At 43.8% G+C, this 24,674-nt stretch overlaps 1 protein-coding gene across 5 annotated transcripts in view; it reads left to right on the top strand.

Annotated features, from left to right (window-relative positions):
- Nucleotides 1-24,674, top strand: part of SH3PXD2A (SH3 and PX domains 2A) — a 252,489-nt gene that overhangs the window by 180,061 nt on the left and 47,754 nt on the right. For 3 of the 5 annotated variants that reach the window (XM_057421098.1, XM_057421101.1, XM_057421100.1), the window contains one exon: nucleotides 11,142-11,273. In XM_057421098.1, coding sequence (XP_057277081.1) covers nucleotides 11,142-11,273 — 132 coding nt within the window. Of the gene's footprint in view, nucleotides 1-2,365; nucleotides 2,414-11,141; nucleotides 11,274-24,674 lie in introns of all 5 variants that reach the window. The other 2 variants (XM_057421099.1, XM_057421097.1) reach the window with 1 other exon arrangement.

The raw sequence follows: 24,674 nt of genomic DNA, 5'->3' as shown, positions 1-24,674 counted from the left end.
ATATTTTTATTATTTGTAGGGGGGACTCTTAGAAGCTGGTAGCAATTAGAGCTGAAACGTCTTGGAATAAAGAAAAAAATCCCCAAGAAGGAAGTTTAATGCTAAGCAGATGTGCAGGAGCAGCTGAAATATGCTAGCTGTCTTCTGCTTCAGAAGCAACCTCATCCACATAGAGCTGCTGTCAGGCTGGGGCAGCTGAGAAGTGCTGCTGCTTTTATGCTGCTTCTTGGGCTGGGGAGCCCATGCTGGGGACCTGTGGGATTGTTTACCAATTGATCCTTAGATTGACCTTTTATTGTGGTTTAGACCAATGGTTTTTGGCAAGGAAAAAAATACTTTGTTTAAAAATTAATTTTAAAAAAGGCTAGTATCTAACAATTGGTTTTTATGGTGAGCTTGATTCCTTGAGAACTCACACAGGGCATTTGTAGATATGGCTACTGTGGATCTAAGTTTAAACTCACTCTATTCTTGGCCATACAAGATGCAGGGTAGCCCCACGCTTGTGTTAAGCACAGCTCATTGTCTCTGTCTTTAACTGTTGGCTGTTTCAGCCTTTTGTTGCCAGCTTGGATTGGGGCAAACTGTTTGAAATCTTCCCAATTGCTCCTGCAGTACATCCTCTGCTTTATTTATCACTGCCGTGTTCGGGTGGTTCTGTCTGGAAAAAGATCTGACTGCTGACTGAAGTCCATAATCCTGTTCCTGAAGGCAGTGGAAGTCTATTCAAAAGCCAGTAGACAAGTTGCTGACAACAACTCCTTCACACCCTTTCCAGTGTGTGCCCTGAGTCTGTAATAGAAACATGCTGTATGTTCCCTCTATCAGCTAAAGCACAAGTTACTCTGCCAGATGATTTCCTGTTGCACTCTACCAATGCAAAGCTTTTTCTTTTAGTCTTAAATGGTTATCCAAAGTAAATTAATGTGATTTACCACAGTGCATTTTGTACTATATTGTGACAGTGCAGTGCATGGGCTTGGGACTTAGGTGGTTGGAAGATTTCAGGTTTTTCCCTGAGTAGGCACTGCTGGGGGATTTACTGAAAAGTAAACGAAATACTGAATCCATCTGAATTACAGTTTTGCTCTAACACAGTAAAAATTGCGTGTCTGATTTAAAGAAAGGATTTCAAAACCTCACCATTCCCATTGAGCTGAGGAAATGCAGTAATGTGTTTCTTGGACCTCTGGTTTCCAGTGGGAAGGTTTGAAAGCTGTTTCTTATGCTTTGTATCATGCTAGCAATTTCTCAGTTACGTATGTACTAGGAATCTGTTACTGATTTTTGGCTGACTTGACGAAATTCTGCAAGTCAAAAGACAATAGCAAGTCTAGCAGAGGAGGCCACCAATACAGCTTTCCCCTCTCTCTAGGTGATTGAAGGGTGCGTCTTCTGTGCTGTTAAATTGGTGGGTCCAGAACTGGGTTCCCCATTGCAGATGAGTTTTTAAATTGTTTTGGTTTTTTTTTGTCACAATGCAGGAAGTTCTTAGCCTATCCTTGTCTCTTCTCCCAGGCAATGTGAAAGTAACAGCTACCCTTCTGCACCCTCATTCCAAGAAGAGGAGTGTTTGCGGTTTTCATTTAGAAAGGGGGCAAACCTGCTAAATTGTGAAACATGCTTCCAGTGTATTGAAACAAAAAAACCCAAACCCAAGCACTCAACGTTTGAAAATTATTCCCAGAATCCCAACCCAAGTATTTGCACCTCATTTCATGGAGGGGGAGGGAAATCTTTTGACCTTCTTGGTAGCAACTCTGTTAGCTTTCTCCTTAATTGGGTTTCTGTGCCGTATTCATTGGCTAAAAGAAAGTGGTATTTCTAGTGATGCTTTGAATGTACCTTTATTGGAGCTTTGTACTTTTTTCCATGGAGCATTGCTTGTCTATTGTTGTTTTCCTTAATGCTATTCCAGGGTATAACAAAACACTTGTAGAAACTTGCATGTGTTTACTAAGCTCAATCTCTGTGAATTGCCTGTTGGTCTTTTGGGGATTGCTAACAGCTGCAAAGCTAAATACTTTTGCAGGTCTGAGGCTTAATAAGTCAAACTGTCTCTTGATATGCATTTCCTGTCCTACTGGGAATTAGCTCAGAGTATATCTTATTCTGAGATCTCAAAATTGGATCACTAAAGATCAGTTTCATAAGTCCTGCATTAAATTAAAACAAAAATTAACTGGATAGTTGTTAGGACTTGACCTTTAAGTGAGTCCCCATTATGCCAACACCACTCTTAAGAAAAACTTAATGTTCCTTTCAAAGCTGTCTTAGACTAACTTTCAGACTTTCTGATATGACTGTTTTCTTGTTTCTCTAATTACTTTCTCTTTTCATATCTGCCCTCTTCTTGGATTCCAAGTTTGGATGTCCAGTTTGTCTGAGACTCCAAAAAAGAGTGTCACTCCAGGTAATTTCTTGTCTTGGTGTTCTGCATGCCATTAAAAAGAGAAGCCTGTAGTTCAAACTGTGTGGTTTTGGAGTTGTTTTGAATGTGGGTTTCTGACAGTGGATATCCAGGATCTGTTGTCTACCTTGTTGTCTACCTATATATTGTTTTTCACAATGCATGATTTCTGATAAGTAAGAGCTTTGCTTTTCTGACTGCTGCCTCACCATGGTGTTGCTGGTAGCAGGGGTAGTTTGTTGTGTTGCATCTTTCTTGCCCAACTCAAAGCCACAATCCAAAGCCTCTTGTGTGGGTTGACTCTGCACAAATACTTGCACAGCTGCTCGCTCACTATCCCATGTGGGATGGAGGATAGAAGAACCGCAAAAGTGAGAAATTTTGTGAATAAAGATAAAGGACAGAAATATAACTATGTGCTGCTTGTTCTTCTGAGATGCTGTTTTGCTTTTCCGCAGTAAGTATGAAGGGGGTTATATAGAAAACATATGACTGAGGAAGATGCTAAATTTTCACAGGAGCATCAGATTCCTTGTCACAAGATGTTGGAAAGGAGGAGGGAGCAGGGAAACAGCTTCTAAGTGACATCAGGTTCTGGTAATAGTAGTCCAATACAAGGAGGAAACTAAGCCTTATAGTATAAGAAATCAGGACTTCTCCTGAGTAACCAGTGGATTTCTTCTGCAAACATTTTTCACCTGATGTGGAATACCAGGAAAGAGGTCTTGTCTTCCTTCAGACATAGGAAAACTGATCATGAGCCATAGACCTTGTGTCTGTAAAGGATGCTGGCCTGGTCATGCAGTTGGTTAAGGCCACATGTAGGTCTCGAGGCAAAGAAAGTTATAAACACTCCTGCTGCTTTCAATGCCTGCTTTGGTAAATATTCAAGTTCATGCCCTGCTCAAAATATGTGAACAAAATCCCACCAACTTCGGTGGCCGAGTGCTTGCTTGTCTGAGATTTTTAATAAGCAAGACTGCTGTGATTTCAGAAATGTTGTCCTTGACAGATTTGATTATATCCCTGGGGGGAAGTTCTGCCTGATCTTAGCAGAGTAGGTTTAATTTCAGGGTGGTAGTAGGGTATAAAAGTGCAGAAATATGTGAAGTATTTAGTCACAGGAGCCTGGTGGTTGATAGGTCACCAGGAGGGAGTTCAGGCAGAGAAACAGAACGAGACTGAGCAGAGGTGAGGAGGAGACAGAAGAGGTGGTATCACTTGGGAAGAATGACAAGAAGCCCTCAGATTACCTGGCTGGGGGAACCCTTCTGCTGACTGCTTTTGGCTAAATGCATGTTGCTAGTTTGGCTTCAAAAACAGTCTGTGTATGATTATGGGGCAAATGCAAGTGATTAATTGCATTGCATGGTGCTCAAGAAGGTGAGTGTTGATACACAGTCCTGCTCAGAGGTCTTCCAGTATATCTGGCAGATACTTAGCCCCCTCCATGCTGCTCCAGTTCACATGGCCTTTTGTTCTACTTAGCATCTAAATTAATCCCCAGTTTCCAACACGGCTACTCTTCAGTCCAGACCTGCCATGGGCTATATCCTAATGTGGCAGGCTAATGGAGCAGACCTAAATCTGAAAATGATCTTTACCTGCATAGCACATATCTGTGTCCAAGGCTGGGGGTTAGGGACTAAAACAGAAGCCATCTTTCCTGAGCCCCATTTGAGGGCGTATACCTGCTCCATGAAGTGGAGACTCTAGCTAAGGATTAAAAATGGTTTAATAACGTACTTTGGAAAAAGACGGGTGCCATGCAGCCAGATCCTGAGAGGTGCTGTAGTGGGGCACTAATTTGGGGCACTCCAATTACCATTAAGTTCCTTGGCTAGCCTGCTTTGTGCCACGTGGAGTAACGTGAATTCATTGCACTGCTGAGCAGGACTAGAGCAAATGCCAGCATATGTAGGTGACTTCATCCTAGTGGAAGAGCGTGTCTAGCAGCTGTGTGAAAATCTCCAAGCAGTTTAACAGATTTGTGTGCAAAATACTTAAGTATTCTTAACTGTTGCTACCTGTAACCTACTTGGTTGGAATCACTGCTCAGAGAGCCAGCTTTCCAAGAAGGAGTGGAAAGAAGACTCCACTTTGTTTTTTTTTCTTTTCACCCTCTCATTTTTCTTGGCTCCGTCTTAAAACCCAGCAGATCAAAAATGAAATTTAAAAAAATCCTGGGTTTAACAAGCTCCTTGGCAAAGGTCAGCACTAAATTTATCCATTTGTCAGGATTTATTTGGAAATGCTGCCGAGGACTGCAAAGAAGGAAGAACTGAACTGGAGCACTCACTTGAGAGAGCGCCTGCCATTTACCATGGGCCAAGCTCGTTCCTGACACATTCCCCCACAGGGGTTGTGTTTTGCTGCTGGTTTTAGCTGTGTGTCAGACACGTACTCCAGTGCTGGAAGCCACAGTCTACCCTAAAGATGCCATTTGTCCCATCTCTTGAAAGCTTATCCAGGTCTTCTTTCTTAGAAGTCCTAGAAAATAATGTGTGTGCCTTATGTTGGGGAATGAATCCAGACATCAGGTTAATTTTCGGCTTCTGTGATTTTGGGTCATATTCCCTTCTTAGTGGCAACTCATGCTGTTGGCTTGTAGTAGCAATCCAGGGGACCAGGAGGGAGTTAATGCAGCTCATGGAGTTCCCATCTGTGCCAGATTTCTGCATGTGTAGCCAGAAAGATAACAAGAAAGATTTTAGATACTCTGCAAGGAAGCCACTGCCCTATGTACTGAAAGTCTTGCAGAGCACATGAGTGCTGTGGAGTTAAGAAAGTGTACGTATAGATGCTCAGTTATGGAGAAACTTCTTGTACATTAATCGTGGCTGCTGACCTCATGTGAGAGAGTTTGCACATGACCTGGCCGTCTCTGGGTGCTTGGTGCTCAACCTTGGTTTATTCTCAGGCATTCTTTTGGATTTGGACAAGGTTTTAGGCCAAACTTCTCTGGCTTTGTGCGTTCTGAATTACTAAAGCTGTTGGATTCCAACTGACAAATGCCTTTCTGCTTTTAGTCCCATCTTGGCCTAACTGCGGGATGTCACCTGCTTTGAAACTCTTTTTCTGAAAGCATAACAGAATTGCTTTGCTCTTCACAGAGGAGCTACCTGGCTGAGCTCAGGAGAGAGCTGCAGAAATGATACTGTGTTAACCCATTTGATAGGCTTATCCAATATGTATTTCATCAGTAATGAAGCAAAGGGATTTTTGCCAGTGCTGTTTTATTGCTAAGACCTGGAGACTGGACTGGACTTACTCCCCTTTCCTGTTGCCACAAGACGTGAGTTGCCTTTTACCACTAAGAATAACTGACGTGCAATTACAGTCTGCATTTTGGGAAATGGGAAAGGGGCTGAGGAGTGACAGGCTGCGGTGCAGGGCTAACCAGGAGATGAATCAAAGGCCTGATTGTTTAGGGCACATTAAGAACAAAACCCAGAACAAGGAATAAACAAAAATAGGAGACAAAAAGCCCCCATTGAATAGAAGAGAGATCTTGGGCTTAGAAACCTTGTTTTGGTCTAAATCTATATTGTTCCCAGGGAGATTTGTAGGAGGTTTCATCAGTCTCATCCCACTGCTTACTCTAGGAACTGGTTATTTTAGGAACTGCTTTTTACAGACCCATGTAAGATTGCGAGTTCTTGTGTAATCTCGTGTGCTTTATGTGGTAAAGCCTGTTCTTTATCTTGTGTGCAGTAGACACTTAACCCAGTTTTTAGGCAAACCTAAGCTCTCTGTCTTAAAGTACTTGGGGATAGATCACTGGTGGAAGGCTCAAAGTATGCAGTTGTAATATGTTTATTTAGCACAGCGACATGGTCCTTCTGATAAGAAAGAAAAGGGGTAATGTCTTAAGGGGAAGAAAATCCCTGTGTTTAGAGCTGGGCATATGATAGTTGTGAGGGGATAGACTGATTTGAGGATTTTAAGTAGGCTTGCTGCTGCTATTCTGGGTATTTTCTTCCTTCCACAAAAGGAGTTTTCCAGAGATAAGTAAAGGCTTACCCTTCAAGAATTGGCTTTAACAAGAAACCACAGCTCTAGAGCCAAGCTACCACAGTTACTCCTCCCTATGAGCAGAAAAGTGCAACGCGCCGACTTTATTGTATGGAAAGCTGCGACACTGGGGGCTGCCTTCTGCCAGACAGCCCTGTGTGCAGACCTTGCACGTGTCCTCAGCCGTTGTGCCCAGGTCAGTGGGGCTGGACTACCTGCCAGCTGGTTGTTCAGCCATGAGTCATCCTCATGGCGTTCGCTGACCGTTTCTGTGGTTTTGGCTGCTTCTGCAAAGCTTCCACTGACCAGCCCAGTACTAATTCATTTAGTCAGAATCTGTAAACACTCGATTGATAATCATAAAAGGGCTATATAAAAGCCTGTGTGCTGTATGGATTAAAAGAGCAGACATGTTTATAGCCTGATAACAACAGAGTACTCTGGCAAAGATCAGGAGTCTCAGATTTCCATATCCAGATGATTTTATTTTTGGAGTCCGGTTGGTGGTTTTAATTTTTGGCTATTGCAAAACCATCATAGGTCTTAGCTGTTGCAACATAGGAGGAGGAGGAGGAAGACATTGCTTGGAACGGGCACTCCGCTCTCTTGTTTAGGAGGCTTTCACAGTAGTTGCTGGTCTCTGAGTACAGCGGGAGGAATGATGCTTCCTCCTCACTGCCTGGTGAGGGGGATAGGGTGCAACTGTGTCACTTAATAGTGCCAGCTGTGAGGAGCATGGACAAGCTCCGATGACATTCCTGCCCAGCCCTGGGAAGGGAACCGCTGAGGTGAGGAGCGGGAGGATTATAAAGTGGAGCCCTATGGAGAGGAGGAGGGGTATCCTCAAGACTTTAACCAGGAAACGGACTCGAGGCAAAAAGAAATGGAGAGGCAAGCAAACTCTTATTTCAGCAGCAATCTCTCATGTGCTCTGCTCTGGGGAGGGCTCGCAAGTTGGAGCTAAACCAAAACACTAATTCTGCTTTTTTGGGGGATAGGAAGGGGAACTTTACCTGGCACATCAGCCTTACCCTATCCTCTGCTCTCTGCTTCTCCTTCCTGGGCTGAAGAGGCTTTTTGAAAGAGGGATTGTAATGTCAGGGTCATTGCAGTGTGCATGTGAGCTTGCTGGGGAACTCGTGCCACTCTGCATCCCTCTTCTCTGGCATGCCTCACACTGAGCAGCCTGTTGCGCTTCAGTACGATGCTGTGTCCTGTGTTACAGCTTGACCTGAACTAATTGGCAGGGATGTGGCAGCACCCACGGCAGTGGGTACAACTGCTCTCTCTCTGGTGTTGCCTGTCTTGTTCTATTGTATCCCCTTTGGGGGGAAAAAACCCACATCCTAACCTAACATATTGGCAATGTTGTAGGCATCCTGAGTGCCATTGAGGAATAATTCATTTAAAAATGCTTGTGGAGGTTGGGATGCTGAAGACAGTTGAAGTATATTCCCCTACTGACTGTTCCTGAAGGGAATACAGGAACAACCTAAACCAGGCTACCCAGAAAATGTTTAAGGCTTTTGATTACTGGGAGGAGCTGTTTCTCGGTCTTCTTTCCTCCATCCCTTCCTCCTTTCTCTCTTCCTTTATAGTTACTGAAGTCTTCCCCACCCTGCAGTGGCTCATCCTGGGCAAGCATCACTCCGGGAGCCACAGGGACCCCATCCCTCTGAAGGGAGATACTCTCTAAGCGTGATATGCTGCAGCCTATAAATGAACAAGTTTGACTTTGATTACTTCCTGGAGCAAAGAATGTATTTCTACTTTCTCTTGTCTTAATAGGAACCCTGTAACACTTACAAAAGCTTCTGTTAAAACAGTTTCTTAATTGTGCATGTTGCACCAGCCAGTGTAGTGACAAAGAAATTCTCCTGCAATGGGTACCTTATCCAAGACAGGACAGAGTAAATGGCATTGTAAAGTTCTGCTGGGGTTTGGATATGTGAGTGCAGCTATAACCTATCTTGCCAGACTGTTGTAAACCCACTTTTTATGGAGCCAGAGTTGTGGAGGTGGATTGGAAGTGCTGCTTCTCCAGGTTTCCTGGCAAGGGTGCTTCCCTGGCACATGGTCCCTGGCTCAGCCTTGGTGACTGACAGTGGGGTGTTTGCCAGCCTGCTTGGTCCTCTCCTTGTTCCCAGCAGGGACATGTGCATCACGTGAGCACTGACTGCTCCTGCTACCGAGCCAGTGTTGTGTTTTGGTGATTTTTTTTTTTTTTTTTTTTTCCTTATTCCCATGAAAATTATGTAGGAGATTAGAGGAAAGAAGACATTTGGGGTGTCTATTTCGCAAGTAGCTTCCTTCATTTCCCCTGCTCCCTTTTGCCTTTCCACACAATGAATTTTCTGCATAAACATAAAGCCATGATGTTTTTTTGTTTCTGATTAGGGAACTAGTATTTATATTAAGACTAGAACGAAGTTGGGGTTGTAGGTGTTAATTGCATAAATAGGCTGAACGAAGATGATAATGCTGCTCCATTACGGACTGGAGACGGAATTGTGTAGGAAGCAGTGTGAAACAGGGAAAAGCATCGCATTACACTCTGGGTAACCTAGTTAGCAGTGGCTTAAACCGGAACACACAATTCAAGTTGATTCATCATGAACAGAAATACGACGCTTATTTGGAATGAACAGCTATGGTGAAAATTTTCATTATAAATTTCCATGTTGTCAGTTCATGGTCGTCTCCCCCTATTCCCACTGCTGGCTGTGGAGCAGCTATCTATAGAAATCTCTTAAACACAAACTTCTAGAGGAGATGACTCCTCTTTAAAGAAAATTAACCTATGTAACCTGAGGAGAGTCAGAGGCACGCTTAGGGAGCAAGGATGTCATCTAATTTTCAGGATTTCTTAAATCTGGTCCAAAGGGAGGCATTGTGATAGCGTTTCCTTTCAGGAAATGGTTCGATTAATTGCTTTTTGTTCTAGGATTTTCATTTCACAGGATGCTGTTTTAATGGCTGATGAATTCTTTACCTCTCTCTTGGCAGGGATGCTAATTATTTGTCTGTAGAATCACTTTGCATTTTTAGCCCCAATACATATGAACATGCTGCGTTTGGAAGTACAGTGCTGAGTATCCTGTGCTTGGCGGTCAGTCTCCTGACTTGTCTGGTGGACAGTTTCAGACCATGCTGCTTCCTTCCCATCTCTTGTAGCCAATTTGTCATCAGAGATTCAGGAGACCTGGAGTCTGCTCCTGGCTCTGCCCCCATCACGTGAAATGGGACTTTCAGCAAGTCGCACATCTGCTTCTGTCTCCCCTTTCCACCTTAATCTAGAGAGACAGGAACTGCCTCTTAGTATTTAAAAGGTATAATAATGCTCTTGGCCCAAATTACGCTGCCTTAATGCCCATTGCTGTAATTCAGGAAACCCGTAAAATAATTTTGCATTAAGGCATGTTGGCTCTTAGACAGAAGTTGTCAGTGCTTTTTGCTCTGGTCTGACACTTTGAAGAGTGCATAAATGAGGGCAAATTAAGAAACCCTGATGTCTTAAAGGTTTTCATGACTTCTCAAGGCAGTATCCAGGCAGAGCACAGTGGGTGCTTAGGAGTGCAGAGGCCCCTGTCTGCACTATTTATGTTGCATCAGAGAGCTGAGATGCAGCTCATACCGCGAGCAGCAGTGCAAGGAGGTCTCCCTCGTTGTCTGGCACGGTGGCGTGCCTGCCTTGCAGCTCCATCCCGAAATGCACGATTTCAGTTTGAGAGTGGAAAAGTCAAATAAAAAACAAACCCAAGAAGAAATTCCAGGAGTGTGGGGAAAGGGAGAATGGGTTTTTTTTGGACCGTTTTTCACCCGTTTGTGTGAGAGCCCATTCCCATTCATAAATGGCTCTGACACTCGAAAGCCTTTCATACAAAGAGAAACCAAACAACTGGAGAGGCTGGCTCCAAAGGCTCCAAAAATGAGCGATGGAGAGGGGGAAGCCGTAGTGTGCTGTGCCCCTGTCCCGCTCGGGGCGGCTCTGCCATGGGGAATGCGGAACTGCAGAGCTGGTGGGGGGCAGGCAGGGGGTGGCTGTGTTTGAGCAAGGATCTGGAGCTATAACTCTCTTTTTTTCTTCTTCTGTTTCAAGTAAACACTCTTCCCCGCCCTCCCCTCTCTCCCTCCACCCCACCTCCCTCTCCTTCAGTCCTGCTCATGTGTTTCTATTTAAGGGCTGCAGTGCAGACGAATATGATTGGCATCTACAGCCCCCTCTTGACTTGCAGCTCAAGCCTTTAGAGTGGAGAAGGAGCTGAGCCGCCAAGGGGAGAGCTGTTTGTTCTTTGGGTTCACTGGGGGGGATGGCTCAGCTGTGGATTTATGCTGCTTCAGCCCAGAACTTTTCTCTCTGAATGGGAGCAAGGATTGTGGAAACCATGTTGGGAAGAGGTTTATTTTCAGAATCCATCGTGAAACTTTGCAGCTAATTCACTGGTTTTTGGCTCTTTTTTTTTTTGTTTGTTTTTTTTTCCGCTCCCCTTTTTTATTTCTTCTTCTCTCCAATGTCCCTCTGTGCTGCTGGGTTGTGGGCCAGAGGAGGCTGTTTCTATATGGCCAGCCATTTGGGGATATGCTGTGAGCCAGGGTTGTTTGCTGATTCGCTTGGCTCTGGTGACAACTTGGCCTGTTGTGAATCGGATGGACGGAGGTCGCTCTCAAGGAACCATGGCTGGAAGCTGGCTTACGGCTTGCTTTTTCCCTTCCCCAGGTGCTGATGCTAGCTCTGAACCCATGATCCTGGAGCAATATGTGGTGGTGTCCAACTATGAGAAACAGGAGAACTCTGAGATCAGCCTCCAGGCTGGAGAGGTCGTGGATGTCATAGAGAAAAACGAAAGCGGTAAGACACGTTTTCTGCTTTTCACTCATCCAATGGTCCGGGTTTTTTTGCATGTGTTCCTCTTCTTTCGGTTTCCTCATCACTACTTGTGGCTGTACGTTAGCTCCATCTGGTTCGGTTACTATGTCTGGCTGGGGACGCTGAAGTTTCTCAATGTTGATTTGGGCTGGGGGCCAAATGTTGCCTTCTACTGTAAGAATGTTTCATAGGTTTTGTGCGTTAATTAGCCAGGATACGATAATGGAAAATGAAGGTGAAGGAGAGAAGGATCTGCAGCTAATGAAGCTGATGTATATTACACTGATATAGTTGCCCTCCTGTCTCTTCAAGTCTGTGTCAGCATTTCCATTACTAACTCCCTTTTCAGAGGATTTATAGGATGAGTGTTTAAAAATTACTTGGGATGAAACTTGGCTTGACAGCTTAGCCCCTGGCCCAGAGCTCGGTAGGGAGGGGAGAGAATGTGCGTCGATATATACGTGGCCATGCACAGTTTCAAAACTTGTTGCAGAACTGTTAACTGGAGAATTTTGATGTGAGGAGGCAGAGGCTATCATGTAAAAGCGAGATGAAATCTCTTGTGCCATCCATGGAACAACCAGCTTGCACTTGGAAAATGAGATTTTTTGGCAAGTGTTCGTATAGATGTCTTTTGTGTACTTTAACTCTTGGATGCCCGGTAGTTTTGAGTCAGGCTGAACAAATGTGGGAGGCTGTGTATGTGTGAGTGGCTGGAGTGGGTTAGCAGCTGGTTTGAATAACTGCCTGTCTTCAGCAGCTCCTCCTCCTCCCCTTCAGTGCTTCTTGTGTATTAATGCAAAGCATTTGTCCAGGACTGGTTTCTAGTCCACTTGTGACTTGCATGTCCTCATCCAGAGGACCTGCAGCATTTGGAGATGCTTTAGCAAAGGCTCATGTTGTGGTAGCTCCACATGCAGGGCTCTCATAACTTGCTGGCTCTGGAGGAAGCTGGGCATGCCAGAGCTTGAGGGAACCAGGTCACCCTGATCAGATCCGGCTTCCAAAGCTCTGAGTCTGGTCATCGCTGTGAATAACCGTGCATTGTATTTTTCCTCTTTCAATTGAGTGGTGATTTCTCTGCTGTATGAAAGCCTAATGCTTGTTTGGCTCAAAGTGATACAGCCAGTTTGCTGTCCTCTGATTTAGTGTGGTGTCCAAAAGGATAGTGTGTGGAAATGCACTGGCTAGGGTGAACAGAAATGCCTGTTTCCTGGGTACTGACTGTATCACTCATGAAACTGGTAGAGGCCAAAATGCTCATCTGCCCCATTTTAAAGCAACCGTTATGAGTGAAGGGGGAAAAATGTCTTGACTTCTTAAACTGTTTCTGGGCTGCTGGACAAGCATCCTCCCTTCCAAGCCTGAGGGCTCCTCACTGTCAATAGTGGGTATTACTGTTGTCAGAACAGGGCTGGTTATTGTGGCAACTTGTATTCATACCCATGATGTCCCTGTCTTGGATAATGGCTTATGGAGCCAAGGGAATTGGGCTGTTAAATAATGCAAGAAGTGTCTGAATTCTAAATTACAGTGCTTTTGTGTTTTCTTTTAATGTGGCTTCTCTGCCTTGCATAGTTCACATTGTATTGTATTGAGCCACATAGTATGTGGAGATATAAATGGAGAGTGTCAGGGTTTGAATTTAGTGGATCCAGAAATGTGATTCTTCTAAGGAAGCATCCTTCAACTTGGATTACAGTTCTTAAGGCCATATTCTGATTCTTAGCAGCCAGATTTTTTAATGATCATGTAAACAAGGAAGGAAATGTGAAGTCCTGAGATCAATGCTGTGATCTTGCCTATATATATATTTACATATGTGTGTGTGTGTATGTATAAAATGAAGATATAGATACATTTTAAAAAAAAACCAAACAAACATAAGTCACAGATTGGTCATGGAGAGAGCATTGTTTGCTTGGATGCTTGTCTAAACTATTCTGGCAGGGAAATCATGTTTAAGTTGTTCCAAGAACAGGAGTCCGAACACACTCTTGCTCTATCGTAGGTTAGGGGCACCACAGGGATGACTTTAATACTATGACTTCTTGTCTTCTTCAGCTATTGCTGAACCTATGAAGGGCATGTAATGTAACTAGCGGAAGTTTCTCAAGTGCCAGCTTTCAAAACTCATGGGCTATTGTTTGAATTTGGGTATCCGTCTAGTGAGGCAAGCAAGCCTAGAAAATGTGGTTATAACTTCTAAGAAAATGGGGATATACTTTTCAAGAAAATAGATTATTGGACTGTGCACACATGTAGTCTTTCATCTGACTGCATGTTTATGTTGGCAAGTGTTGCGAAACTGTTTGTATAAATTAAGCTCATTCTCCTGATGCAGACAGACAAAGGTAATGTAAGGTGTTACATACTTCACCTGCAGCAGGAAGTTTCCTTAGTGAAAGGAAGGAAGTATGTTATCTGCATGGCTGAGAAGTCCCATCAGACTGGACAGTATGTATTGGGTGTGCTGCTAGGCCAATACCTGAAACTTCCTTGTGTGTAAGCATGCATATAGCATATCATATGTCCGATCTGGGTTTTATAACTGTACTTTGAGGTAGTTGGATTTGAAAACCCTTTGAATAGGGTTGCTTGGTAATGCCTAGGGACACTTTAAAAGTTCTTCTGTTCCCTGGAGTGGGGAAAACCTGGACTTGGTTCTGTTGCGTGGCTTTGTAGGGAAAAAAACACCTTCCCCTTACTCATCAAACGGCCCTATGCTTTTCACATGGGGAGCTCAAAACTCATTTCAGAGCAATGGTGCCTGTTTCATGTCCTGCTGGATGTTTTCTTCCAAACAATTCTAGGGCCTGAGCTAGATTTACCATCTCCTCTGATGGTTGCCTCCAAGTTGTGTACCCCCCTGAAAGGAAGTAAGCTGTACTTTCAAAGCCAGTGTATAGGGCAGGAGGAGGGAATTTGGTGTGTGATTTATTCAAGTCCTACTTGGCTGTCTTCAAGCTATGTTAACTTAAGTTTGTTTAGAATTAGTCAGTTACTTTTCCTGTATAGGAGATGGTGTTTAAGATGTCTCGTAGGCAGACATGTGCAAGCCCACTTGGTGGGGCCTTGTCTCATGCGTGGTTTTCTTTAACTAGAAGAGTTGGGTAAGATTCTCTTCATTATTGTGCCAATAAAATTAACAACTTGGACATCATTTGGAGCTGAAATTTCTGCTCGGTTTTATGACTTAAAAGCAAGGTAATTGTAGCATGTGTGGTGAATAATTTCTGAAAACCTTCATCTCTTATGAAGCCCATGGGTCACTGTAACCTGGCTTGCTGCACTTGCCGGGAAGCAAACGTTGCTAGACTGAAAGAAATCTGTAGGGTTTCCATACTAAAGAACAAATTATTTAGTAAGTTCTCAGACTTTGGTACTTGGGTTTTGCAGTGAATGCCTATCTTGGCTTAACAAATATTGTCCTTCAGACCTTAATTCTGGTTCCATGAGCAGAGGACCCACAACGTGTCTGCTGTATCTGGTGGATCTTTCTCTCCTCTGTAGCTGATGAGGAAAATCTGCAGGTAGCAATGGTCACAAATACATCAGGAGAAACCCAGAGGTTTACATTCTCTACAGGTGGTATTTGGGAACAGGTTGCAGTTACAGAGCTCATTTTCCTTGCTAGAAGTGACTGTGATTTGTTTAAAGGCACTGTGTAACCAACCTGCACTCAGCATTTCTGAGCTGTTTCAGAATAACAACATGAGTAGCTGACATTGATTTTGACAAGTTTAGTTGACAAATCTTGTCTGTCAAGTACACAGGCTTCTTTTAAACCTTAACAAAAAATCAAAAATAAAGCCTTGTAGAATGACTTAAAAATGTATTTCTGCTGCAGAAAAGAAATGTTGAGTCTTTAAAGCAGGAATCTGACACAGATTTCTTTAAGGTAGAAGGGGGAGGGATTGGGCCAGAGCAGCTCTCTCTCTGCCAAGTTTTGTGTGGATGTGGCTGGAAATGGTCAAGCTATAAACTGTGGCGGCAGTGTTTGCAATGGAAAACCTGACAGATGGTGAAGTATAAGCGTAGTCCCAAGCACCTCTGCCTCTGCTGCTGCTCTGCTCACAGACAGAACGGGTGCTCTTCCCTTGCAGCCCCTGAGAACCATGTCTGTGGTGGAAACACTGTGGGGACATTTTTTTCAGCTGGGTTGAGCAGGACCATAGCCATTTCCTTTGCAATTACATAACTGCAGACCAATTTCCAATATTATATTACATGGAATACGTAAAACAAAGCTATTATGGCTAGTGCAACTTTATTGGGATCTAAAGGGATCTCTGGCAAGGGAGGCTGCTCTTTGCTTCTTAGCTGGGACGTGGGACATGGTACTGAAGTATTGTGGGAGGTCGCTGCTCATCAGGATGCCCTGGCTTAGGGGGCTTGGGGCTTGCTGGCTGTCCAAGCAGTATGAGGAGACTAGCATGTCCCTGGTGGTATGCTACACCGTTTGGTTTTACTTGTGCTCTTCCCTGGCTGCATTCATGATCTAGAAGGGGGACATAAACAAGCCACAACTTTCTTAAAACTTTGACTCCTGGGGATGCACTGGCTTCCCTACGGCAAACTCCCTCTTCTTAAATTGAGGGCTTTCTGTGTTAGGCTTCTGCCTCTTCATGGGGAACATATAATCCTTATTTGAAGGTGTTGCTTTCCAGGGTTGAGTGAGTGGTTTTACTTTACTTACCTTTGTGGTTAACTACTGCATCTTGGCTAAAGATGCACCCTTAAAGTGTTCCAGGTAGAAATAGAGACACATGGATTTGTTTGCAAATCATGGATCAGTCTTTCATGCCTATAGCCCCCCTGCCACACTTGTTTTTACAAGTAAAACTGAAGATTGGTATCCCTTGTTTAGTATTGTTGGGGGTTTTGTCTTTAAATTCTGTAAAGAACACTGTTCCTGTCTTACATCTGCTGTCTGCTGCTGTACTCCTCTCTCTAGGATGAGTCTTTGTGGTCCCTCCTTTGTACATGGGGAGAGCATGGCATTACATGCAATGCTAGCAAATGCCTCTGAGCATTAGTATTATCTCCATTTAGGTTGGAGAAGACCTGTAAGATCATCAAGTCCAACCATAAACCTTGCACTGCCACTTGCCTCCCTCACTAAACCACATCCCTAAAATACTCATTAAGTATTCCACTCCTGTCTGCAAAAGAAATCTCAATTAAAATAATCAAAATTGCTAAGTGACACTGTGAGCAAGCCTCTCTCTTCTGCCCACAACTTTTCTGTGTGTCCTTCTAAGTTACAGTAGGCACTATGGTCTAGCCCAGCCTTGGTTCTGTTCTACTGAAATACTAGTTAAGTTAAAGTAACAGTAAAGTCTTGCAAACGTTGGCCAAAACCCAGTACACTTCTGTTTATTCTAACAGATAAGTGACGCACTAGCATTTTCCTAGGCTTCAAATGTGGATGTAGCTCTACATCAAATTGCAAATGCAGTTACCATGTTTGCTTATGAATTGTCAATAACTTTGCATCCACTGATCAGATCTGTTGGCAGACACAGTACACCTAATTACAAACATCATGCTTTATTTCAAGTGCAATCGTGCATGCTGGCTTTCCCTGGAAAGCTTTTTTCCGTACAAAGCATTCAAGGAGAATGTGGTCCATCACATGTGATGCAGGACTTGATTTCTGTTTGTAAATCCAGCCCTGCCCTGCTGTTTGCCCTTCAAAGGCTACTTTATTTCTCTGCATTTTCATTTCTTTCCAGCATGGCCATGTATGTGAGTTTTAAACTTTAGGAGACCATGGTTGTGATATAAAAAGTAAATATCAATAGCCCCTTCTCTTCATCAGTCCTTGAGCTGTGCCTGGAATTTGAGGAGGAAAACCAAACACTTGCGCAGGTTGAACACCTTTTCTCTAGCACTGGTGGCTTCATCCCAGTGCACAGGTTTAGGTGAGTGGTCATCACTAAATAAGTGGGATAGCTTGTGCAGCTACTCATGTATGCACTACTGTTCATAAGTCTCTAACAAGCAGAGCTGAGTTCAAGGGAAGACCACCCCAAACCCCTACTTCAGAATCAGAGGTATGTAGTGTCCTGAATGCAGAGCTGCCTTGACATGTGTCCTTCCTTTCTGGGCCTGTCACCAGCTCTGCAGCAGAGGATACTTGATCCACTTATGAATCAGTTCCTCTCCTGCCAGTTTTCTGCCCAGTGTACATATTAAGGCAGACAAGCATAGGCCATCTGAGGAGGCAGGGTGGGTGATCAGGAATTTTTGGCTAGGAGTTATTGGAAAGTTTTTAATGTCCTAGAAAACAGTTTGTAAAGTTTCCCTCCAAACAGGGACAATGCTGGCAAAGCAGAGATGCTTTTCTGCTTCAAATGCCTGCAGCTCAGGCTGGAGAGGCGCTTCTCTGTGCAGACAGAGTTTGAGACATCTGTGTTGAGGGTAAGGATACTCAGTGGCTCTCGCTTGTCTCATTGCAGCAGTGTCTTCAGGCTATTTGGAGACTGTGATACGCAACAGTATAAGCGAAGCATCCTGTTGGTGTGTTTGGTTGCGAAGGTGTGGGGTTTTTTATTTTGAACTTTAGCTGTCTGGAAGATGGCATCTGTGAAGGGAACCTGGACGCCTTGTTGTAAACTAGCCAGTGATAGGATGGACAGGAGCATTTAGACTAATCCAGGTTCTGTCCTGGACCTCAAGTTTAGAGCAGAGAGGTAAAACTAGATGTGATGACTTCCTCTAGCCAAGTTCTCACAGGAGATCAGCTCCTTTCTGGGAATATAGCGCTGACCAACCCTGTGAACAGGCACTCCCTCTTCCAAGCGGTTTGTTTGCAAATGTTGAATGGATGGAGAGAATTTACACTCACCAGAAACAGTTTGGTCAGCAGGAGATGAGGAGGAGCCCTCCTTCCTCTGCTCTTGCCCCTGGGAGCCCGGGGGTGGGGTGACACTGTCTAATGACTTTAGCAGCTGTACTAAGCTGGAAGCAGCCCTTGGCAGCCTACCCTGACCTCTCTGGTGATTCTGTTCTGTAAACTATTTTCTGACCCCTTTTTTTTTTCTAATCTGATTGTATTTTTGAATGTATGCCTGTGCAAGGGTAAGGAGGTGCTGGCTGCATTCTTTTTCTGGCTGTTCAACTTCCAGCATCCAAAGGGTTTTGGTACGGCTGACGCCCTCATTTGAGTTTAAAGGCTTTAACTTGCATTTACTGTGCCCAGAAAGGAAGTATGCCACAACATTTCTGAAGCAGTTGTCTCTGAGCTGCAGTTCAAGGCCGCCTTGTACATAGGCTTAAACAATGAGCTATTTGGGAGTGATGTTTCTAGACCTGCATATTGCTTGAGCATCACCACACCAACAGCTGAGGTTGGGAGGTTGCTGTATAAAACAAAATGCTTGAATTAATTAATGTGTTGTAACATTCATGCCGCTGTCTTGTGATGTCTAAATGGCTTTCCTCTCCCTGCTTAGTAACTTACATGGCAAGTGACGTTTGTTTCTGTGTTTAAGAGCTAGGAAGGCAATTCTTTATGCTGGAACCAAAGCAGGGTTGTTAATATCCTAGTGCTTGTTGGTCATCCTCTGTCACTGTGGAAAATAAGGTTATTCTCCTTTGTCACCTGTGATACACCTACGATTTTGAGACTGTGCAAAAGGATTGAGGTGTGCTCCTGCTTTTCAGCTGGGAATACTCATTCTGCTCTGTGACAGTAAAGATTGTGCTGTGACATTTCCATCACTTCTGCATTTCACAGGCATCCTTGCTTGGTTTTTCTTTGCCCAGATTTGGATTGCAGTACGCACTTGCTCTGACTTATTAGTGACAAGCTCATTATGAACACTTGAAATATGGCTTTCTGGTAACATTACTACTGGCTAATTCTGCTGAAGCTTTCCTGGGACACCTCCAGGATGCACTGGAGCTGTGCTAGTAGGGATATTTTGCTTGTTGGGATGGAGTTGATTGGTGGCCTGAAATATCTAAGTTGGGAGCAGCTGAATGTCAAACTCAAGTGACCTTCAGTGCATTCATAAAGCCTTGCTAAAGTTAGCTAGTAGTAATGTTGCCTTTGGTTCATCATGGAAGTTTTCAGTGCAGTAAGAAATCAATTACTATTTTCCAAGCAATGCTGCCTCATTTCATTCTCCTATAGAGGGAAAAGAATCATTAATAAATGATAAGGACACAAGAGATGTCATGGAGTCATATTCCTTTTAAGCATTCTCCTCTTTAATAGTACCTATCAGATTGCCTCTATGTAGTGTTTGCTTTTAAGTTGGAACATCTCTCCAGATAGAGACATAATAAAACTGAACTTCCAATTTCAAATCATCCCTCTGGAGCATATTTTCTCAAGTGCTTTGGACTATATAGTTTGTGGTTTGTATTATTCTATTATATATATATGGTTTTAGTCCCATTCACATTGTTTGTCTTAGCCGATATTCCAACAGAGCTAGTTCACTTATGTGGGCTGGGTTTTTTCCTTTTTCGTGGAGACATCTGAAGTCCAACCACTTTGACTTTTGCATTTATTTGCCTTTTCTTTAGCTGATGTCATGTCTCTGTAGAACAGCTCTTCCCCACCCCTAAATTTCTCTGCACTAGGGGGAAGGGTTATTGCTGTGAATATATCTCCAGATATATTAAATGTGTATCTCCAGGGCTGGGTTTTTCCCATCTGCTTCTTTTAAGCATCCTACTGAAGTAAACAGTTTCCCTTTTAAACTTCCCTCCACCTGGCCTGATGTGGAACAAAATGCTACTCTTTTAGTTGTACAGTTCTCTAATCTCTCAAGAAATGGAAACCCACACAGAGGAGTTCCTGTGCCCTTGCAAGCCCACTTGCCAGGGCAAAGCCTTCACACAGGCAGGGTTGAAAGAGGTCCCACATGGCTGCCAGGTCAGCACGTGTGAAGACTTATTCTTGCCTGCAAACCACAAGAAGTGTAGTTCAAACAAGAAAAAACCTGTGTCAGCCCTTGCAAAAATTGTTTATCTGCAGCTGTTTTGACTTCCCATATCCAAAAGATTGAGAACTTTAAGACCACTTCTAGAAGCAGGAGAGAGAGAACAAGCCAGTCTGGACTTTGTGTTTGGATGCTGTGGGCATGAAATCTGTTCCAGGACTTCTGAGACTGCCCTGTTAGTCTGGCTGTTGGAGAGAGGGTGGGATGTGACCACTGAAACCATGGACTTGAAGACGTAGTTGTCTATAAAAGCAATTTAGCCTCAGAGGAACAGGGCAAATCAGTAAGCGTGGAGAAGCCAAGACACAAGCAATGCTACCTTCAGGTTTGGTGTACAACACAGCCAGGTACTCTTGAACAGTAAATTTTACAATGCCTCTGAAAACTTCAATTCTGAAATTACACCTGCCTACAAGCAGTTCCCTCCTCTTACACTTCTCATCTAATCCTGCTGTGCTGAGACTCTATACTTGGGCAGACAGTTAAATTCTCTGTTTCCACTGCATACCCTGTTTGGAGCCCAGGATGGCAAGCTGAAAAGGAAAAAATTTTACACAGAATCCTTGGTTGGAGCCTTTGCTCATTACCTCCCCTGTTTAGGCAGTCACTGCCAGTTTTGGGACCCTGAAACCTGCCCCAAGAAAATGTTTCCAAGGAAAATCTGCTTTTCGTATTAGAACACATAAACTTTCTAATGATTGGGTTTCCTATATCAGCCAAATAGGTCACCAGCTCAGCACTGCTGCAAGAAACTACCTGGAGCCAAGAAGATACAAGGATATTACTGGGGCCTTCCAGTGAGTCCTGTAGTTACCTTGTGGGCTACATTCCTTGGGATGTGACTGCTTTAAGAAAAAGGGAAGGGGGGGGACGCAATTATTTCATAGGTTTTTATTATTTCAAAGTTCATTTTAAGCAAGTCACTTAAATGGCTTTAAATAAGCTCCAAAAATACTAAGCTTAATGCACAGTGACTGATGTTTGCTGCCCTTTGTTCTAGTTAATCAAGAAACCAATTATACACAAAGGCTTTGGCTCTTGTGGTGACTTTTGGGCCTATTTTTCAAAGTAAGCAAAAGACTGATGGTGCATTTTTATTGTGTCAGATGAGGACGAGATTAATAAAGGATGGAAGAGAGAATTTTTTTTTCCCCCAAGCTGCATGGCAAATAAGCAGTTCCAATAATACTTTGGCATAAAATAGAAGCTGTAATCATTAGCAGACGTGTTTCAGTTATGACCAGCAACATAACTCCTTATTCTTGGGTTTTGTGTTAAAAAGAGTTCAGTTTCCCCACAAATCAATTTCTTGTCCATCTTCAGATTAAGCAAAATTTATAGAAGTAATTGCCTTGCTTGGGAGTTTCATAATACAATCAGATTTAGGGGGTGGCTTGACAGAGGGGTGCATGTAGGCTCCTCCCGTCCATCCCTCAGGCTGGGACATCAGACTCTCCAACATTCTTGACAAAGACTTTAATTATTTTTGTGGTAGAAAGATGTTGGCTCATGGCTGGATTAACTGAAGCAGTTCTGGAACATGCAGGGGATGAGATGAACTCTCTTGGAGCTTGTTTTACTGGCTAGCTTCTCTTTACTGTTTTCATTGGCCGGTTCATCTCTTTGTATCTTGATACGGCGTGACTTCATCTGAAAGTTTCACATGCAATGGGACATCACTATTTCAAATGAAGCTGAACTGCAGTTATACTGGCAATGTATTCAAACTTCAGCTTGGTGATAATGTCAAGTATTTCCCAGACCTTGCCTGAGTCCATATCTCCTCTTCCTCCCTGCAAGGCAGACACGTGCTGGAAAGCCTTAGCCTGTTGCTTTGAAAGTTGTTTTAGTTCTGTTCACAGAACTGCCTCCTGCTGATCTTTTCCTCTCTCCCATTGCGTGCACGCACTCTTTCTGGTAAGCGTGCTGGTGGATGGGATTTTAATGCAAGAATATCTCCCGGTGGCTGGAGGGTAAGGATAATGCTGAGTGCACTCGTGCTGCAGACCTAGCTTCACTTTGCTCCTATATTAATACAGCTGCCACATGTTTGCTTAAGAATCCAAGACTGGTTTTATACTTGGATAAAAGAGAAGATAAGTTGTTGCTCTTTCGTGATTTAGCAGCCGGTAACACTGGCAGGCACATGTCTGCGCTGTCTGACAAGTGTGAGATGACACCTTTATGATCTGATGTCCAGGTCTTGAGGCACTCTACTGACTTCCAGCAGTGACTGTATGTGCAGGTGAAATGTATCCTTAAAGGAAAATAGCTCTCAAGGATTCTTGGTGACTGCAGACAGAACGTGGCAATTGGAATAACAGCTCTGAGCACACAGTCCTCCTCAAACATGAAGGAGATACAGGGTAAACCTCCATGCAGCGATGAACATAAGATTGGAAGAACATTCCGGTGTTCCGCCTGAATCATTGACTTGAACCTTGGTAAGCTCCTAAATGCACCTTAATCTCTCACATGGGCTTTTGTAGTATTTGGTTGTCATTGGAGACCTCTCTGCATGAGGGAAACCTGACCTGCTTGGGAAGACTTGACCCATTAATCTTAACTGAGATTCAGCTGGAGATTCAGGATGGGTAATATAAACTTGAGAAGATCTCTCACTCAAGGCCTATTTGTTCAGTGCCCTGGAAACCACTGTGAAGAATCTTCATCTCTGGGTGTGGGCAGGGGCAAGACTCCACACAGTGACTCATGGGACACCTGGTGAAGCTTGCTTGTTTGCCTGGAAACAGGATCAGGAATCTGAGACAGTTTCTTTGAGGTTTTGTTCTTAATCCTACTAAAATACCTTATTGTTACCAAGAAGCAGACTATGAAGAACCAAAATTATGGGACAACTATATGCTCAGGGTGAGTTTGCAGGTTATTCCCTTACTTTAAGTAGACCTTGACCAGAAATGAGATGCTATTTCCATCACCAGGCAAGTGGAATAACTGAGCACTATAGAAAAAGCCTCTTTTGCTCCTCCTGAGCACAGTAAGCAGAGCTGGTTCCTGTACCAGCTACAAGTTAAATTACACACTTGGCTATTCCAGACATCTTTAGTGTATTTTTGGAGCTGGATATACACTTCCTGGGCTATTGGCCTGTTGGTTTTAAAATAAGAAGTGAGCCTCTGAGACTTGGTGTGTGAACCCTTCCACTCAACTGAGAAGTTAAGTATCTCTTTCGCAGAAGTATCCAGGTTTGAGAGCCAGCCACATGAAAGGGTGTTGCTTTCCCCAAACCACCCAGAGTCTCCCTTGCAAACAATCCAAAACAGAAACCAGTATCCCTCAGTGAGGATGCTATTCACAGAACGCACACATGGGAACTCGGGGATTGAATGGTTCTGAAAGAAGCTTGCTGACCCTGGTTTAAATTTGGTTCAGGCTACCAGGAATTGTTGTGTAGTGGCATTTGAGGGAAAATGCTGATGGCTTCGGGGAAACTCCATTACAGATGAGAAGTGCCCACCCTTTGCAATGCTATGACAGATTCCGGTGTCAAGACCTCCTTGCATGGTGTCCTGGAGTTGCACAAGAGCATTTTTCCCCCCCCAATTATGTGGAGACACGGCAGAGGCTGAATGCCTGTGCATGCACTTGCCCTTGGCAAGTATGTCTTGAGGGCAATGCAGAGACAGCAATGCCAGTAGTGACTGGGCCAAACTCATCTGCACCTTGGCAAAGGCTGCAAGCTGCTGGGTGAGCTACTATGGCTTCTGTAAAATAACAGTGCCAGATCCTCGGTACATCAGGAGCACCATCTGCTTCAGGTGAAAGTTGCCTAAACTAGTAATTCTTCTCCTTATCCCCAGATTGTATAATCCTTCCTCTATTTCTTCTTTGTCTCTTGTTTAAGCAGACTCCTGGGTGGACTATCTGACTGGCCTCCAGTAAATATGGTAGAAACTTGAATGTGTGCAGGAGGGGAGACCTGAAAGGAGGATAACTGAGAGCAGGTGGAGATTGGCAACTGACTTCCTGGGTATCATTTATTCTGCTGTGTTTTTTGTTCCTTTCCACTGATCTCCTATACCTTCTGTGGAGGTTCCCGTGCAATTAATACTTTTTGACCTTTTGTGATAGCTAAATCCTCTGCTAACTTTACCTGTCAGGAGCAAATTCTGATCTAAGGAAATGTAAAACAGCATGTTCCTCAGTTTAAGGGAACCAAAACCCTGTGTTTCTGAAACCTCACCTTAACCTCAACAACATGAAGCTGAGGCACTTTTCTGTAGCTGTCTCAAAGCTGTGCCTTCAGCAGGTTTTGGTGGATGGACTAGAATTGCACTTATAAGGTAGAGCTCTGGAGTCAGACTGTCCATTGGTACTTAGTGTTTTTCTTGTAAGTTGGCAGGAAAGAGCCTTGATTGCTGTAGTTGAGTCTGACCTAGATTGGTAAAAGCAACCATCACTT

Source organism: Pezoporus wallicus, unplaced genomic scaffold (genome assembly GCF_028554395.1).
Source record: "Pezoporus wallicus isolate ANWC-B61680 ecotype Strahan unplaced genomic scaffold, APGP_CSIRO_Pwel_v1 contig_3365, whole genome shotgun sequence".
Taxonomy (NCBI): Eukaryota; Metazoa; Chordata; class Aves; order Psittaciformes; family Psittacidae; genus Pezoporus; species Pezoporus wallicus.
This window is presented reverse-complemented; position numbering and strand designations above follow the sequence as displayed.